The sequence below is a fragment of the Ptychodera flava genome, chromosome 6 (assembly GCF_041260155.1).
Source record: "Ptychodera flava strain L36383 chromosome 6, AS_Pfla_20210202, whole genome shotgun sequence".
NCBI lineage: Eukaryota > Metazoa > Hemichordata > Enteropneusta > Ptychoderidae > Ptychodera > Ptychodera flava.
Window position 1 is genome coordinate 42012462 of NC_091933.1, and position 17089 is coordinate 42029550.

At 39.7% G+C, this 17089-nt stretch overlaps 1 protein-coding gene across 3 annotated transcripts; it reads left to right on the forward strand.

Annotated features, from left to right (window-relative positions):
• The first annotated feature begins 1906 nt into the window (after positions 1-1906).
• Positions 1907-16858, forward strand: LOC139135832 (hydroxysteroid 11-beta-dehydrogenase 1-like protein). Of its 3 annotated transcripts, none has more exons than XM_070703571.1 (4): positions 1907-2112; positions 4983-5113; positions 6367-6661; positions 9177-10441. In XM_070703571.1, the coding sequence occupies exons 1-4, from the start codon at positions 2025-2027 to the stop codon at positions 9566-9568; spliced, it is 906 nt and encodes a 301-aa protein (XP_070559672.1). In that variant the 5' UTR covers positions 1907-2024; the 3' UTR covers positions 9569-10441. The 3 variants fall into 3 exon arrangements, with proteins under 3 accessions (XP_070559672.1, XP_070559671.1, XP_070559673.1); XM_070703570.1 differs by lacking the exon at positions 9177-10441 and adding an exon at positions 16009-16858 and having other exon boundaries at positions 1927-2112; XM_070703572.1 differs by having other exon boundaries at positions 1945-2112; positions 7628-10441.
• Positions 16859-17089: the final 231 nt, after the last annotated feature.

A 17089-nucleotide genomic window follows, 5' to 3' on the forward strand; every position in this document is an offset into this window, starting at 1 on the left:
AGAAAAGAAGACAGGATAAAAAATACGAGGACTATGACTGGTTAAAGTTGCTCTTGAGTGGGAACCTTCAAAATTTAAATGTAAAAGAATTAGATAAATACCTTGATAAACATAAATTACCAAAACAAAAAATTGAAAGCTGAAAAAGTTCAAATTATAACCGCACATATACATGCACAACCTTCATTCAATTTAAGAAAACTGTCAGGGAAAGATATTGTAACAACTTTAATATGTCACAGATGAGAAGAGTCAGATAGCAGTGACTCTGAATTGGAAACCTCTGTCATTGGAGTCATTGAGAGTGATGATGATGGTGTTGGTTCTGAATATGATAGTGACACAGACACTGACACTGACAAAATCCCAGAGAACCAACATGACCATGTTACTTTAAGAAGTGGCAGAGTAGCAAGTCGTTTTGTTTTGAATTAAGGTGGAGCTGCATGTTGCCAACACAGTTTTTTTCAAAGCAATATTTCTCATCAAAGATGACAAGGAAACCCCCTCATACCATATATTTTCAAAAAGCAGAGACCATATATTTTCAAAAAGCAGAGACTCTAAAGTTTAGTATGGTAGCAGTAGTTTACTCAAAGAATGAAGTGGTTGTATATTTGGGGTCAAAAACTTCAATTTTGGTATTAATGATAAAAATTAATTTAAGTCAAAAACTAGACAGTATTTTCTGAAATGTAATATTTCACTTGAAAGGAGAGTATATGTAGAAAAAAAAAAACTATTTTATTTGCATTATTTATCCTCATTCTAAAATTGTAGGGGTTTAAAGACTGACACTGTAATAATTGATTAAAATCATGATCAGCAAAATTAAAATGCCTCTTATTCAAAATGCCTCTTATTAAAAATGTAAGAGCTTTATTGCCAAACAAAACCAATTGATAGTCATTTGTTATATAGCATTTAAAAAACATAATGTGAAAATTTCAGAAAAATTGACCCAGCCGGAGTGGAGTTAAATTCTTTGGAAATTTTGAAATTGGGAGGAAAAAGAAGCCAAGAAATCGGGTGATTTGCATACATTTGCATAAATTAACACTTCTTTATCACGCAACTTTCAACTGCTTTACAAGCTACAAGGTAAACCCAACCTTAAAAAGACATTTGCTGTAATTTTTAGCATTTGTTCAATGTTCATCTCTGTGTATCAGCATTTGTTTGTTATTCTATCACTACATAGAACACCAAATGCTGTATTTAGCAACATACCAGTGTGAACATAAATGACCATTGTTATTGTTGACAAATGAATTCTAGTCTGGACTTGATCCGAGATCTCTTTTCAACAAAAACAACCCTGACTGTTCACCGTATGGTTTGTGTTGACATGCCTAAATACTGGACATTTCATGACGCTTCAGGGAGGAGAACAAGATACTGCAGTAGATGCATAAAACAAACCACTGTGAATATTACCGAATTTGGCAGCTGTTGAGTTTATCTGTCACCCAGGAAGCGTCTATGGTTCTCTTTTGTAGAGATCAGAAATTCTGGGCAAATATTGAATTGATTTTTTTCCCCCTTGGCCCCCTAAAAGATTGTGGTATTTTTGTCTGGCCGCCCCCCTAATTTTTCTTTGGAAAAATGGGTGCCCCCCTCAAAATCCTCCAGCCCCCCGCAATAAATTCTGAACCGTCCCTTAGCTAGAGCAGTTCTGTCCCAGGAAGATTTTACCACAGGCGCTCCTTAGCTGGGTAGTCTGCTAAGTAGATCGATTTTCGGATCGATCTATCGATCCCGTAGTCGATATGCCCGCCACTGCAACCTAACAGTGGCGGGCATATCGACTACGGGATCGATAGATCGAGCCAAAAATCGATCTACTTAGCAGACTACCCAGCTAAGGAGCGCCTGTGGATTTTACTACTCTCTTTGACCAAGGTTCAAAGTTAGAGATTACCCTGCAGGCCCTGCCGAGCTATTGTTATGTAGTCTTAGATTGCAGTGTGCACTGAATGATTCACCTTGGTCTGTCCTGAATTGAATTTGGACTAGGACGAAGCATGGGCAGGTTTCGGAAAATAACGGGCGCAATTGTCTTAGTTTGCGCTATTTACATAGCGTACATTATGAGAGACACTTTTGACCCAGGTAAGATTTTCATTCAGTTCAGTCTACAGGAACGTTATGCTATATAATTGAAATTGTACACTCGGTATGCTTGTCGCTACTAGTTGGACGTCCACGGTCCAGAGAATATACGATGGGGCCAATGGATTGATATCACAGCACTGCGGTGCAAATGTCCCACAGGGTTAGCTTTACGAAATTATGGACTTAACTAGATGATTTGACCAATTCCCCCAAAAGATCACGGGTAGCTCTAGTTGTGAAAAAAGACGTCAAAGTGATCGAGATAGGCAAATCATTTGTTTCGAGGGTCATCCTAGCCCTTAAAGCACAGTTGCGAGTATAGTGATACATAGCGGCCGCCGCGTAGTATGCATAGATTAATGGGCCCATTAGGGGAGAACCATTTGATTTCTGGGGGGGGGTATGGAGGATTTTGAGAAAAAAAAATTGTCACCAGGTGAGAGAGAAGGAAAAACAAATTGATCCTGTCATGGCCCGAGAAAAAAAAAATTTCATAACAGTCAGAAATGAAAAAAAAATTGTCACAATGCACCAGAAATTAGCAAAATTTGGAAACCTTATTCTCATGTATTCTCTGCCGGCGTGCCGCAAAAGTTTTTACCATAAGCAATTCTTATGTTTTTTTTCCCAGCACTTATGATATAAGCATGCACTACATAGGTCTACTTAACACCTCAGTACACTCAATGTTTTCCTTCCCTTTTCTGACCCAAGAAATCATATTTCAGGATTTCTGTTGCAATATCTCAATGGCATCCATTTCTCAAAATTTTCAATGTGAGAGGGGGGCACCCCCTCTCGTGCTCTCCCCATTGGGTCTTCTAACAGTTTTACTGGTAAAAGACAAATTGAAAATACCTCTCGGATTGCACTACACTGCACCAATCATCACTACATCAATTTCTCAAAATTTTCACGGGATCTAGGACAAAACTGAACTGTTGTGAATTCATCCTTTATTATCACAGAAACATGTTTTAATTTACCTCAGTTCAATGACCATTTTGACAGTTAAACATACCATATTCAGGCTTTTCATTAGAAGCTGGCAGCTGGAGAAATGACACAAGAAGGTCACAGATTTTCCGTTCCTGTATATTCATTTGTCTTCAGTCTCTGGCAAACAGAACTGTTTTTCACAAATTGTATTGTCATTGTTTGGTTGTTGAATATTGTGACTCAAACACTGATCATGCAAAAAATGTAAAAAAATATCAGTATTCAATGTCATTTTCAAACAGTTTTACCAAGTGCAAAATAAACTGAAACTCCTCTCAGATTGCACCATTAAACACATCAATTTCTCAAAATTTCCAATACGAGAGGGGGAACCCCCCTCTCGTGCTCTGCCCCTTGGGGTATTCTAACAGTTTAACTTAGTAAAAATATTAAAAACACCTCTCAGATTGCACCAGACTGCACCATTGCACACATCAATATCTTAAAAATTTCCATGCAAGATAGGGGAAAGCCCCTGTGACACTTTCCCCCTAAGCCTCTCGCGTGTTCTCCCCCTGTACTTACAAATTCTGCCCGGTCAGATATCCTAGTGAAATCCCTGTCATAATACCCATCCAAATTAAAGAATATACTATATGGTTAGATACTGCGTGAGCTTTTATATCTTTATTTTATTGTGACTTTGAATTTCATTTTGATGGGTTCACCTTTTTTGAACCATCATGAGATAACTGATGATAGTCTAGCAGGGTACATCAGGATTTGAAAGGTCTTTACTGTTGCTGTATTTTGTAAATTTCACAATTACATGTATTGGTATTTAACTTTTCTAAGTGGGGGGATCAGTCAAAATTTCAGAGTTAGAGAGGGAGGTTACTCAAATTCATCATGGTTGGCGAGGGGGGGGGGTCACTCGAAATTTCGGAGTTTCAGGCCGTAAATAATGATGACTCTCTTATATACAACGCATTACAAACTTGATGACCAATAAAAAAAAATTTGCACTGCTACTCCATTTGAAAAAAAAAAAATTGATGCAGGTCTGACAGTAGAAAAAAAAAATTGCTGTCACTCTGACAGGAAAAAAAAATTTGCTCCCATACCCACTTCCTCCATACCCCCCCAGAAATCAAATGGTTCTTTTTTATTATTCTATGCATACTACGCGGCGGCCGCTATCACTACACTCGTAACTGTGCCTTGAAGGCCATGCGCTGTTCCCTTCCCTGTTAACTTGTCGTTGTTGTGTACCGGAGGTCACTGTCCCTCTTGTGTCGAGGGGCCGACTGCGCAGGTCGAACTGTATAAAGTCGCTACACAACATGATGGAAGAAGCTAGCTGCAGCACAGTAGCTCGAGGCTTTGCCTAGGTATTTGGGTTGCCGTCTGACCCAAATACCCAAGCAAAACCTCGAGCTACCGTTCTGGGAAGAAACCAGGTCCTGCCTGAGGGTTTCTCATGATCCTTTATTTGGTTTACAGTCCCCCATTTTATATGTACTTCTGTAAATAAAATAGAACAAACTTTGTGTATAAATCAATATCAGTGCATAGGATGCACAGGAAGACCTATTTGTATGTTTAATTTTATATTGCCTTAAGGATAACAACCCCACCCACATAGTGGTTTGCAAATATTTATACTATAGCCACAGATATGCTACATGTAAAACTGAAGTATGGGTTTCTGGCTTTATTCATTCCCATCATAATAAGTACAGGATAATAAAGTGATGGTTTAGCTGTAACCTTAGAAATTAATATGATTTTTTAATTTTAAACTTCTCTCCTTGAACATGGCAATGACCAACTTGCAGAGGAAATTTCAATTCTACAAATACTGATTACTTAAAGTTTGTGGGAAGCAACTCCGGGTATACAGCAATTGTATTTTCTTTTATACCTAGAGAGTATACGTGGGAAGAAAGTTATAGTGACTGGAGCCAGCACTGGCATCGGGGAACAAATAGCATATCACTATGCTAGGCTAGGGGCAAAGATTCTGATAACAGCAAGACGTGAAAATCTTCTGAAAGAGGTAAATTTCAGATTTCTATCAAGACTATTTAACATTTATGGTAAATCCTCACCTGCATAAATGAGAACTCTATTATCGGCATGTCAATGTGATGAAAAGGAAATAAATGTACATTAATATAATTATGTGTGCTTCACAGATATGCATTTTAGTATGTTCTGTCTACAAACTACCACAAGGGAAGACAACTTCTTTGCCAATATCCATAGTTTGGGATGTTGAGTTGAATTTCTTGTGAACAGTAAGAAAACAAGCCACCTACATGTAGCGACTCAGCAGAGCTCTGCTGTGACATTTGACACAATATTTGTAAAGAATTTGTGTATTAGATATAATTGTCTCAACAGTTAACCAAGCTTCTCTGTCAGTAAATTTTTTGTAAATCAAAAAGGACAAAATATCCCAAAATATTCTGAAAAGCAAATTGTTAAGGCCAAAATGACAAAACTGTTCAAAAGTACAATAATGTGGGTTTTGCCCAAAGTGAACAAATTTGGCCAAGGTCAACCCTTGGGACAAGCAAACAAATTTCAAAAATTGCCTCAGCTACAATATTGTGGATTTCATTACCAAATCACAATCAGACATGCAGATTCTGGGAAAAGATATTTTAGCTAAAATGGCAAAAAAATGCCTAAAAACTACAATTTGAACAATTTTTGACTTAGATCAACCCTGGGAACCCACATATTATTGCAATTTGACAAGCAGATTGTAAGAAGTAGATGTTTTGACCAAACACAGGAAAAACTGCCCCCCCCCCCACCACACCACCACAAATATGCAAATTTCTCCACAATTTGAAAAAACCATGTATGGTCATGCTAAGGAACCCTCATATCAAATATCAAAGCAGTTGGGAAAGGTGTCAGAGTCAGAGAAGACGATTTTTTTTAAAATGTCCCAAAAATGGAAATATGCAAATTTCACCACAATTTGGACAAAAGGTCATCCCAGGGAACATGCATAACAAATTTCAAAGTAAGCACACTAGCACTTTCAGAGAAGAAGTCAATTTGATGGATTAACCCTTTCACCACCATGGTTTGTCCCAAATCCATTGTTTTCTATGGTAAAGTTGGACCTGTGTACAGTGAAATGGGGGTGAAAGGGTTAAGGACAAATGGCACACCAAACAACCAGCCTGTCTGATAAGTTCCACATTGCTGACAAAGGAACTCTTGCAAAATGACAGCTTTGAAAGAGATCAACTCATTCTTCAATCCATGTTTTATGCTCCAATTTGATCCCAGGTTTCAAAAAAATGCATTGAGCTAGGAGCACAGGAAGCCCACTATCTCCCCATGGACATGGCAAAGGTCAATGACACTGGAAGACTTATCGTGGAAGCTGAAAAGAAACTTGGTGGACTGGATTACCTAGTTTTGAACCATGCCTTGTACTACTGGGAACTGTGGGATGGCAACATTGAGAAACTGCAAAACATCATGAATGTCAACTTCATGTCGTTTGTCAGCTTGGCAAGTAAAGCATTACCTATGTTAACAAAAACCAATGGCAGCATAGTGGTTGTATCGTCTGCTGCAGGTGAGTCAAGGAGTTACCATGGCAACTCTGGCACATAGGTTGTCTTCTCAATGTGAATCTGCTAATAAATTTGTGTCAGATAGGTTTTAATAATATATTTCAGTTTTCATCTAGTTATATTGAACATGGAGATATGCCATTCATCTGTGAGTGTAATACCTGACACATTCTTTTGTGTTTGATACAAAGAACCAGGATTGTTAGGACACTAAGATTCTACCAATGGCAACATTTTATTCTTTGTAAAGAACAGCAACAAATGAGAATACTTAGGATATGATCTGTATCATTGGGATGCTACAGACGTCTTTCATGGAATGCAGACAGTACAGTAGGGACTGGCTGTACCTAGCAGTGTCTTGAAGCAGGCTGTAGGGCGCTCTATTCACCAGGTGTGATTTTTGGGCCACAGTTTAACCATCTTGAGTTTGATCATCACTGGGCAAAATACAGAATACAGAAGAATTAATATCTTCAATTGGTTTTATGACGGAGCTTATTCATGTTTTAGGATTTCAATATTGGCTTGAAAGAAATCTGCAAGTGATGTTGCTGTAACCTATAGTATTAGACTTTCATGCTTATTCACATCTGAGTTACGTTTAGCAACAGGTACTTCCCTCCCTTTTGAAAGTCAGAGTGGCTAGAGTCCTTGTTATCATTAGGGGAAGGCTGCATTAACTTGCATGGTACTTGAAACCCGAGTTAGATGCCTGACCAACTCGGGTAACAAACAGAAGACTTTCAATCCCCAAGGTGTGAATGTTCCATTGTTATGTTTATCTAATCCAGCTGGTGCTATTGTAGTGCCATTGTAGGAAAGGCAGGTCTGTTAAATTGATCCTCTAGGGAAGTCGGGTATTCCTAAGTTAATGGAGGTTTCCCGTAATGTGATCAGTCTGTACATACTAATCCTTCTGGAAATGAAAGGGAAATGAGAGATGCCTTTCCAATTCTCATTTCCAGGTTATATTGGCATACCGTCAATGATCTCGTATTCCACCTCCAAGTTTGCCATTCATGGCTTCTTCTTTGGTTTGTCCCAAGAGCTGGCAATGAAAAACATCAACGTGTCAGTGACATTATGTGTGCTGGGGTCAATCAACACCGATCATGCACGCATAGGACTACAAAAGTTCATAAATGCGCAAGGATGGATGCATGAGGAAGACCTTCCTTCTGCCGAAGAAACTGCAATGCGTATCATAAAGGCATCGGCAGCAAGGGCTAGAAAACTCAATTTCCCATATGAGCAAACAAGACTTCTACAACTGCTGAGCATTTTCTTTCCTGAACTTGTTGATAAGCTGGTGTCCATTCAAGTGGATGTCAATGTACTTTGACATTCAAATTAAATAGCCCATTTGATGCTGGTTTACAATTTAAACTTACATGATGATAATTATCCAAGCTTACCGAATCTTTTTCTCTTTAATGTACCCCATTGTATTGATCATATGCAGTGACGTTGAATTTTTATAATTGTTAGCATTTACAGTAGTGCTGAATATTCACATCCTCCATGGGTTTTTTCTTGCATCAAAAAGGTTTTGTAGAGGCCCTCTCAGTAATCAGCACAAGGTTATTTCATCTCAGATAACTGTGTCAAGGTCATAGAGTAGTTACTTAGTTACATATAGTAGGCAACATTGTAAGAGCTCTGACATTGATGTTTTGTCCATTTGATGTTGTTTTACGATTTGTATACTTTGTAATCTATATACGCCACATCAGACCAAACTATCTGCATGTGTGTGTATGTATTATAACACAGGTTGAATTGAATGTTATTGTTGACAATGGACAAATGGATACAATTCAGTTGTCAGCAATTACGTTTGATAAACACACAGCTTGTTCTGACAAGTTGAACATTGGACAGTTTGACAAGATTTTTAGAGTGCCACAAGAACTGTTTACAAAGAGTGATTTTAGAGTGCCACAAGAACTGTTTTCTATATACAATCAGCAAAAACACAGGAACATATATCAGTCTTCTGAACAAGATCAACATCAGAAGTGTTCAAATACATTAAAGGGAATTCTTTAAATTTCTTCATGTAAAGCCTGCATTCAACATGTAAAGTTTCCCTGAGTCAAAGAGAACACATATTATTTAAGTGAACATCACACTTGCTGAAAGGGTTTGCGGATGTGCCAGAGCATTGGTATTACGTGCTTCCTTGGTTCAAGGCTAGGAAATATCACGGGATAAAATTCACTTCATTGAAAGCAGTTTATAAGAGGAACTTTGCATATCAAGCATTGCACTAGCTACTTCATATCGTTCTAATACCAAGATTTCTGTCTTGCTTTTGATATTCAATTACAGCATAATGCAACCTGTAGATTCCGCTCAACTTTATGGAACTTTAATATATTACATCTCTGAGGGCAACCAAACACTGGAGTATTTACTGTAAGGACACATTAGAGTTGTATTGTCCTATTCAGTTTTGCTCTTCCAAAATGGTCATAAAATTTACATGCATCCAACACTGTACTTCTGTTGCAGGTATGGTTGGAATACCAGCTATAACCTCATATTGTGCAACAAAGCATGCATTGGGAGGTTTTTTCGAGGCTCTGAGACAGGAACTGGTCTGGAAGAAAACTGACGTAGCAATAACTTACTTCATACCCGGTGTTATAGGAACTGAACACGGTCTGTCAGTTGCTCAGGGACAGTTGAAAACGCCTGAGTTTATTGTTGATCAGGTAGCTTCCCCAGATCTTACCGCTCTGGCTTTGGTGAAAAGTGCCGCAGCACGTGAAAGTATTGCATACTATCCATGGTTGCACAGTAGACCCTTTGAAATCCTGCACACGCTTTCACATGAGTTTTCAAATTGGATCCTTTCAAAGATTGCTCATTTTTATTTGTCTCATTTAGAAGAAAATCAGTAGCTTCTAAATGTGCAACTTCTAAATGTTAATACCCAGATGATCACGTTGCAATGCAAACAATCCTCAAGCAATCATTACAGAGTAATTTCTTTTCATAGAATGTCGCTGGCTGATAATCAGAACCTGTAAGGAATAAACCCACATCGTCATAATTTGTACATTGTGTGGAACGACACACATGCCACAAATTTTGATTATGACTTTTCATTGTTTGAACAGAGTTTTTAGGGTCTATGGAAACACATACTCAACAAAACTCAATAAAACTCATCAATCAAGCCAAACACTGTTTCATGAAATATAAAAACCAGTATGCAAAATCATTCATTCTTTAATCAATATCACAGAAATGGATATTGTATCATTGTACTGTAGAACAAACGTAGTCACATATATTTCGCTACCTGTTTGTAGCAAGTGTAGTCCACCAATCTTTGATAGGAATGCTCTGAAAAATCCACATTCAAACTGGATATTGATCAAATTCCAAAATACAGTGAGTTGCAATGTGAAAGTTCAAGTTAAGGTCATATGGAGCTCAGGCATTGTCCAAAAATACTAAATGTTAGTCCTGGGTGGTCATATATCAAATTCTTCAGTGTCAGAAATCTTGACATCACAACTTATACTCAAGTACACATTTCTCTTTGATAATTTCTTTTATATTGATTCTTTGTAAAAAAAGATGTAAATGTACAAGGAAGGGTTTATGATTGTCTATCAGTCGCAACATCTACATCACCTTGAAATCACACCGATTAAGAGACTGTAAATTTGGCTTATTTTTTATTTTCAAGCAACACAATTTTGTGTCTGATGAGCTTTCCATTGAAATTAGGGTGCAATATTAAAATATTGTTAAAGTCTACATAAGGTGTGATGGTGTATTCTTTGTTGGGGATATGTAAATCTAAAGTGCAACATTTGGTGCAGAGGGTGGCGCTTGGCATGAGGCAAGGGGGGAATGTCTAACCTATGGTATGTCTGTCTGTACTCTTCCAGTGTGAGTTGTCATCAACCAGGAATTGGGATGCTGCATATTATATCAGAACTCACCATCTGCCAAAGTTCACATGCCACGTCCAGTGTCTCTCACACACTATATTGCAGAAACATGAGACTTTGATCCAGCAACTGATATATCATTGATCTATTTTTGTAAAGACTTTAAACATGCAAATTTAGAAAACACTCAATTAGATCATCCCTAAAAATCTTCAAGTCAGATTTAGAAGCCATCAGAGAGAAAGATGTTTTGCCCAAAATTGAGAAACCAGCCCCCAAAATGCAAATTTTGTCATCTGCACAAAAACTCAATGAAGTCATCACTGGAAATGTACAAACAAAGTGTCATCACAAATGCTTTCTGAGAATAGGTTTTGTAAAATTTGGGGGAAAACTCAAAAATTTAAATATACAAATTATATGCTATTTAAAGTTCAGCATAGGGGAGCAAGGATGTCCCTAAGAAACAGAGAATTTCAAGGATTGAAGACCAGTGCTATTTCAAAAACAATATTTTTTGCCAAAAATGAGAATATAGGCTCTCTAACGTTGCAAGTGCAAACTTTGCCACTATTTAAAGAAAACCAAATGGTGTCATCTTGGGGAACTTACAATCCAAATTCTATTGCTATTGGACAAACACTTTCAGAGAACATATTTGAAGAGACTGGATCAAAAAATGACAAAACAGTCCTAAAAGTGTAACTACACGACCACTGAATAGGGACATTCGTAAGAAGCTTCTTAATGAATGTCAAAGCTGCCAAGTGGTATGAAAGAAAACAGCGTTTGGACTGAAAGTGAGAATATAAGGCAGGAAAATTTGCACTCTCAAATTTTATCATCAAGTGAACAAATCTAAATGAGGTTATCCATAGGTATCTCCATATAAAATATAAAAGTAGCACTCAGACCAGCTGTTGTGAAGATCTTTAACCAAAATGAGAGAAATACTATTAAAAATACTGAATTGCAAATTTCACCATACTTTAAACAAATTTTACATTTGATACACCATAGGAATCTATACACAAAATAAAGGAAATATACAAGTGGTTTTGAACTTCAAAACCACTTGTATATTTCCTTTATTTTGTGTAGGAGATGAGGATTTTTGACAAAAAATAAAGTAAATATTCCTTAAAATACCACATTACAGATATAATTATTTCAACAATTTGAACAAGGTTACACCTTGGTAATTTCATACCACTGCCAATGGAATTAAACAAGTGGTTTTATAAAGAAGGTTACAATATAAAAGTCGGTGAATGATGACAGACAGACAGACTGTCTATTTGATAAACTTAATTGATCTCTGACCGCAGAGCTAAAAATTGACCATCAGTCACAAACAGCTTGGTGGAAAGCAGCGATTTGGTCAATTATTTTACAGATAAATATGTTGCTACATGCTGAAGATATTGCACACTGTGCAAGTTTTCATCTAGACGATAGAAATCCTCGTCCAAAACTAATTTGTCTCAAATATTTTGTATTATTATACACCCTTGTCTGTAACTTAGTTCTGCCCTACTGTTAAGTTTTATTAGCAGAGGATGCAGAGTGCAATAGCTCTAAGTGTTATTGGTTGCTCTTTGCCCTTTGACCCCATAATATCTTTACATCAACATGGGAAAAAGAAAAGATTTTACATTTTTCACAAAAAATATACTGTTAAATATTCAGTTCTTCATGCAGTGAATGTTGGTAATTCAAAAACTTGTGAATTTCAGTGAAATTGTGCTGCTGACATACAATTTCTACTGTGTGCACTGCACTGCACAGGTTGAAATTTCATTCTATGTGCATGGCAGATGCTCTGAATGTGTTCTAGCATGTGTGACGGGCATACTAAAATCATTTTAATTTCAACTTTTTCTTGTGAAATTGGAGTAAAAATGTTTATGATAATAAGTTTATTCACAAAATAACCGTGATTTATGTCCTGGTACATTGTACGCTTTGGTATACCTCTGCTGCACAATGTACTGGGACATAAATTCTGGTATTTTGTGAATAACCTTATATTATTCTTGACTTCAGCACAACGTTAGAAATCCTCCTGTTTGATCCTATAAACTATGTACATTTTCACTCACAATATTAACAGTAATTGTCATGAGACATGGAAAATGGCAATGGACCTTCCTCAGAGGATTTGAAGGACATGCATTGCTAATGTGCTAGCAAAAAAGCTTACAGCAGAAATTAGCACAGATGACAATTTAGAAGCCTACACCCTATTTCGCTTTGGCCTCAGTTCCTCCAAGCACACTCCTGTAGTCGGAGGCACGGAGGCCAAGGTGAAGAAATAGGGTCTAAGCACACGTGGTCTAAGCTAACAATTTAGAAGGCAGGGCCATCTAAAAGTTTATTGACAGTTGCAATTATCAGTGACTACAATCTTGGCCAAAACTGCAGGCAGCCACAGTGACTACAATCTTGGCCAAAACTGCAGGCATCAGCCACAGTGACTGCCATCTTGGCCAAAACTGCAGGCAGCCAGCCACAGTGACTACAATCTTGGCCAAAACTGCAGGCAGCCAGTAACAGTGACTACAATCTTGGCCAAAACTGCAGGCAGCCACAGTGACTACAATCTTGGCCAAAACTGCAGGCATCAGCCACAGTGACTGCCATCTTGGCCAAAACTGCAGGCAGCCACAGTGACTACAATCTTGGCCAAAACTGCAGGCACCCAGCCACAGTGACTACCATCTTGGCCAAAACTGCAGGCACCCAGCCACAGTGACTACCATCTTGGCCAAAACTGCAGGCAGCCACAGTGACTACCATCTTGGCCAAAACTGCAGGCGGCCACAGTGACTGCCATCTTGGCCAAAACTGCAGGCAGCCACAGTGACTACCATCTTGGCCAAAACTGCAGGCACCCAGCCACAGTGACTACCATCTTGGCCAAAACTGCAGGCAGCCACAGTGACTACCATCTTGGCCAAAACTGCAGGCAGCCACAGTGACTACCATCTTGGCCAAAACTGCAGGCATCAGCCACAGTGACTGCCATCTTGGCCAAAACTGTAGGCAGCCACAGTGACTACAATCGTGGCCAAAACTGCAGGCACCAGCCACAGTGACTACCATCTTGGCCAAAACTGCAGGCACCCAGCCACAGTGACTGCCATCTTGGCCAAAACTGCAGGCATCAGCCACAGTGACTGCCATCTTGGCCAAAACTGCACCCAGCCAACAGTGACTACAATCTTGGCCAAAACTGCAGGCAGCCACAGTGACTACCATCTTGGCCAAAACTGCAGGCATCAGCCACAGTGACTGCCATCTTGGCCATAACTGCAGGCAGCCACAGTGACTACCATCTTGGCCAAAACTGCAGGCACCCAGCCACAGTGACTACCATCTTGGCCAAAACTGCAGGCAGCCACAGTGACTACCATCTTGGCCAAAACTGCAGGCATCAGCCACAGTGACTGCCATCTTGGCCAAAACTGCAGGCAGCCACAGTGACTACCATCTTGGCCAAAACTGCAGGCACCCAGCCACAGTGACTACCATCTTGGCCAAAACTGCAGGCATCAGCCACAGTGACTGCCATCTTGGCCAAAACTGCAGGCAGCCAGCCACAGTGACTACAATCTTGGCCAAAACTGCAGGCAGCCAGTAACAGTGACTACAATCTTGGCCAAAACTGCAGGCAGCCACAGTGACTACAATCTTGGCCAAAACTGCAGGCAGCCACAGTGACTACAATCTTGGCCAAAACTGCAGGCAGCCACAGTGACTACAATCTTGGCCAAAACTGCAGCCAGCAACAGTGACTACAATCTTTGCCAAGACTGCAGGCAGCCACAGTGACTACAATCTTGGCCAAAACTGCAGGCATCAGCCACAGTGACTGCCATCTTGGCCAAAACTGCAGGCACCCAGCCACAGTGACTACAATCTTGGCCAAAACTGCAGGCACCCAGCCACAGTGACTACCATCTTGGCCAAAACTGCAGGCACCCAGCCACAGTGACTGCCATCTTGGCCAAAACTGCAGGCATCAGCCACAGTGACTGCCATCTTGGCCAAAACTGCAGCCAGCAACAGTGACTACAATCTTTGCCAAGACTGCAGGCAGCCACAGTGACTACAATCTTGGCCAAAACTGCAGGCATCAGCCACAGTGACTGCCATCTTGGCCAAACTGCAGGCAGCCACAGTGACTACCATCTTGGCCAAAACTGCAGGCACCCAGCCACAGTGACTACAATCTTTGCCAAGACTGCAGGCAGCCACAGTGACTACAATCTTGGCCAAAACTGCAGGCATCAGCCACAGTGACTGCCATCTTGGCCAAAACTGCAGGCAGCCACAGTGACTACAATCTTGGCCAAAACTGCAGCCAGCAACAGTGACTACAATCTTGGCCAAAACTGCAGGCAGCCACAGTGACTACAATCTTGGCCAAAACTGCAGGCAGCCACAGTGACTACAATCTTGGCCAAAACTGCAGGCATCAGCCACAGTGACTGCCATCTTGGCCAAAACTGCAGGCACCCAGCCACAGTGACTACAATCTTGGCCAAAACTGCAGGCACCCATGCAGCCACAGTGACTACCATCTTGGCCAAAACTGCAGGTAGCCACCATTGCAATCAGAGTTCAAAGGATTCCTCCTCAACGCACCAGTTGTAAATTGTTATTGCAATTATTTGTTATGTATGGTTAATGTATACTTCAGCTCAGCTTTGACTGAATAGTGTTGTGAGTGTACAATAAATGTGAGCCTAGACTTGGTTCAAGTCAGCAAGTGAATTTTTTTAAAATATTATTATTTGCAACAGTTTCTCCAGAGTCTCACAAATCTATTTGAAATTTGGTAGGCCAGGTCAGGTTTTTCCTAGCAATTGAATGTCTTACCTTTGAGTCTACACAGTAGTGAGTTAGTTTATGTGTGTGATTCCGGATGGAACTCCCCCGTTTCACATTCATGTTTCATATGACTTTAACCAAGTCTAATGTGAGCCTTGCTGTGAAGAAGTGTTTTCTATTGCAGTTGCCAGTCTTAGCAATGGATAAATGGAACAACCAGTGACATCATGTGCAAAAGTAGATTCATCCTACATTCAAAGGTCAAAACTAATTGTGACATATGGTACATGTATGTCATACTGGCATATATGACGAAATCCCTAGTGGATAGACTATGAAAGTCAGCAGTTCTCTTATAAGTTTTCTTGGTATCTGGTTTAAGGTTGATGTGGTGAATAGCAGAAGTAATCAATTCTTAATAAAGTGACATGTGCCCCTTAAAATGAGGCTTGTTTCAGCAGCAAGATTGAGTCTGTTTATTTCAGAAGATAGAGTGATCAGGTTTGTTCATGATGAATGCTTGATTTCATTTCATTTTGTTTTACATAACATGAAAATATATTGGTGACAGGTGTATCTCATTCTCCATTGCTTGACAGGTGTGATGGGAAACCCCGGCTTGTCAAAGTACTCTGCTTCCAAGTTTGCACTTGGTGGCTTCTTCGAGGCACTGCGTTATGAGCTCATGTGGAAGAAAATCAATGTCCCAATCACTATTTGCATCTTGGGTGCCGTGGACACAGACACTATGATGAACCAGATGCAGAAACTTGCCTCGCCCGAGCGTTTTCAAACTCTCAAACAATTCTTCATGTCAACCGAGGTCGTTGCCATAGAGGTTATCAAATCAGGAGCACGAGGAGACAGAATTGCGTATTTCAGCTTTCCGCCAGGGCTGCTTCAGGCTCTCCACACTGTCAATGTCATCGCTCCAAGTCTTCTTGACGGGAGTATAGTGTCACAGGGGGAGAGAATCTTCAGTCGCCTTGCCAAAAATCGTACATAATAGAACCTTTTCTCACCCTGCAGTTCCTCATGTGCAACAGGTCCAGGGTAAACCATGGTCAGCTGGCGTAGAATGCTGAGGTCATACAGGGATTCCAAAACACAACAGTGCAGAAAGTTGAAGAATCACGCAAGGTGAAGGTGGATTATTTGACAAGCAACAGGTTCATCATTTTGTTCATTGCAGTATTCGCATCAGTGCAAGGTCATAACCGATATTTTGGTCGAAAACTCTTCTTCTGAAAATGATCTGAAATTACTTGTTACATTTTACTTAAATTCAAACAAAGTAAAACCTTTGCGCAGAATCATCTCAATATTTATTCAGATATGTTTTGCATACTGATCGTGGATTTCAATGTTAAAAAATCAACTTTTTCTGGCACACCTGTTAAATTCTGAAATTTGCAGTTACGGACCTTGCTGCACTGAAGTGACATATTTACAAATAAATAAAAATTGTACTTACCGGTACATATACGCATAACGCATAACGAGGTAACTTGTTTACATTATGGTAGGTACCACTAGTTGCATGCACATGCCAAGTTTGTCTCTCAGTCCACCTCTACCTGCTACAAGCTGTGCTTTGTCTGCATCCTATTCAGGCTGGAGGAATGCACGCCATGTAGCTGTGGAAATGCAGCTATCTGTGGCGGGGTAGGTCAACTCCGC

Coding starts and splice junctions, on each gene's coding strand:
- LOC139135832 (XM_070703570.1), top strand. CDS start 2,025: ATGGGCAGGTTTCGGAAAATAACGGGCGCAATTGTCTTAGTTTGCGCT. Junction 2,113..4,982: donor GAGAGACACTTTTGACCCAG/GTAAGATTTTCA, acceptor TTTTATACCTAG/AGAGTATACGTGGGAAGAAA. Junction 5,114..6,366: donor GTGAAAATCTTCTGAAAGAG/GTAAATTTCAGA, acceptor ATTTGATCCCAG/GTTTCAAAAAAATGCATTGA.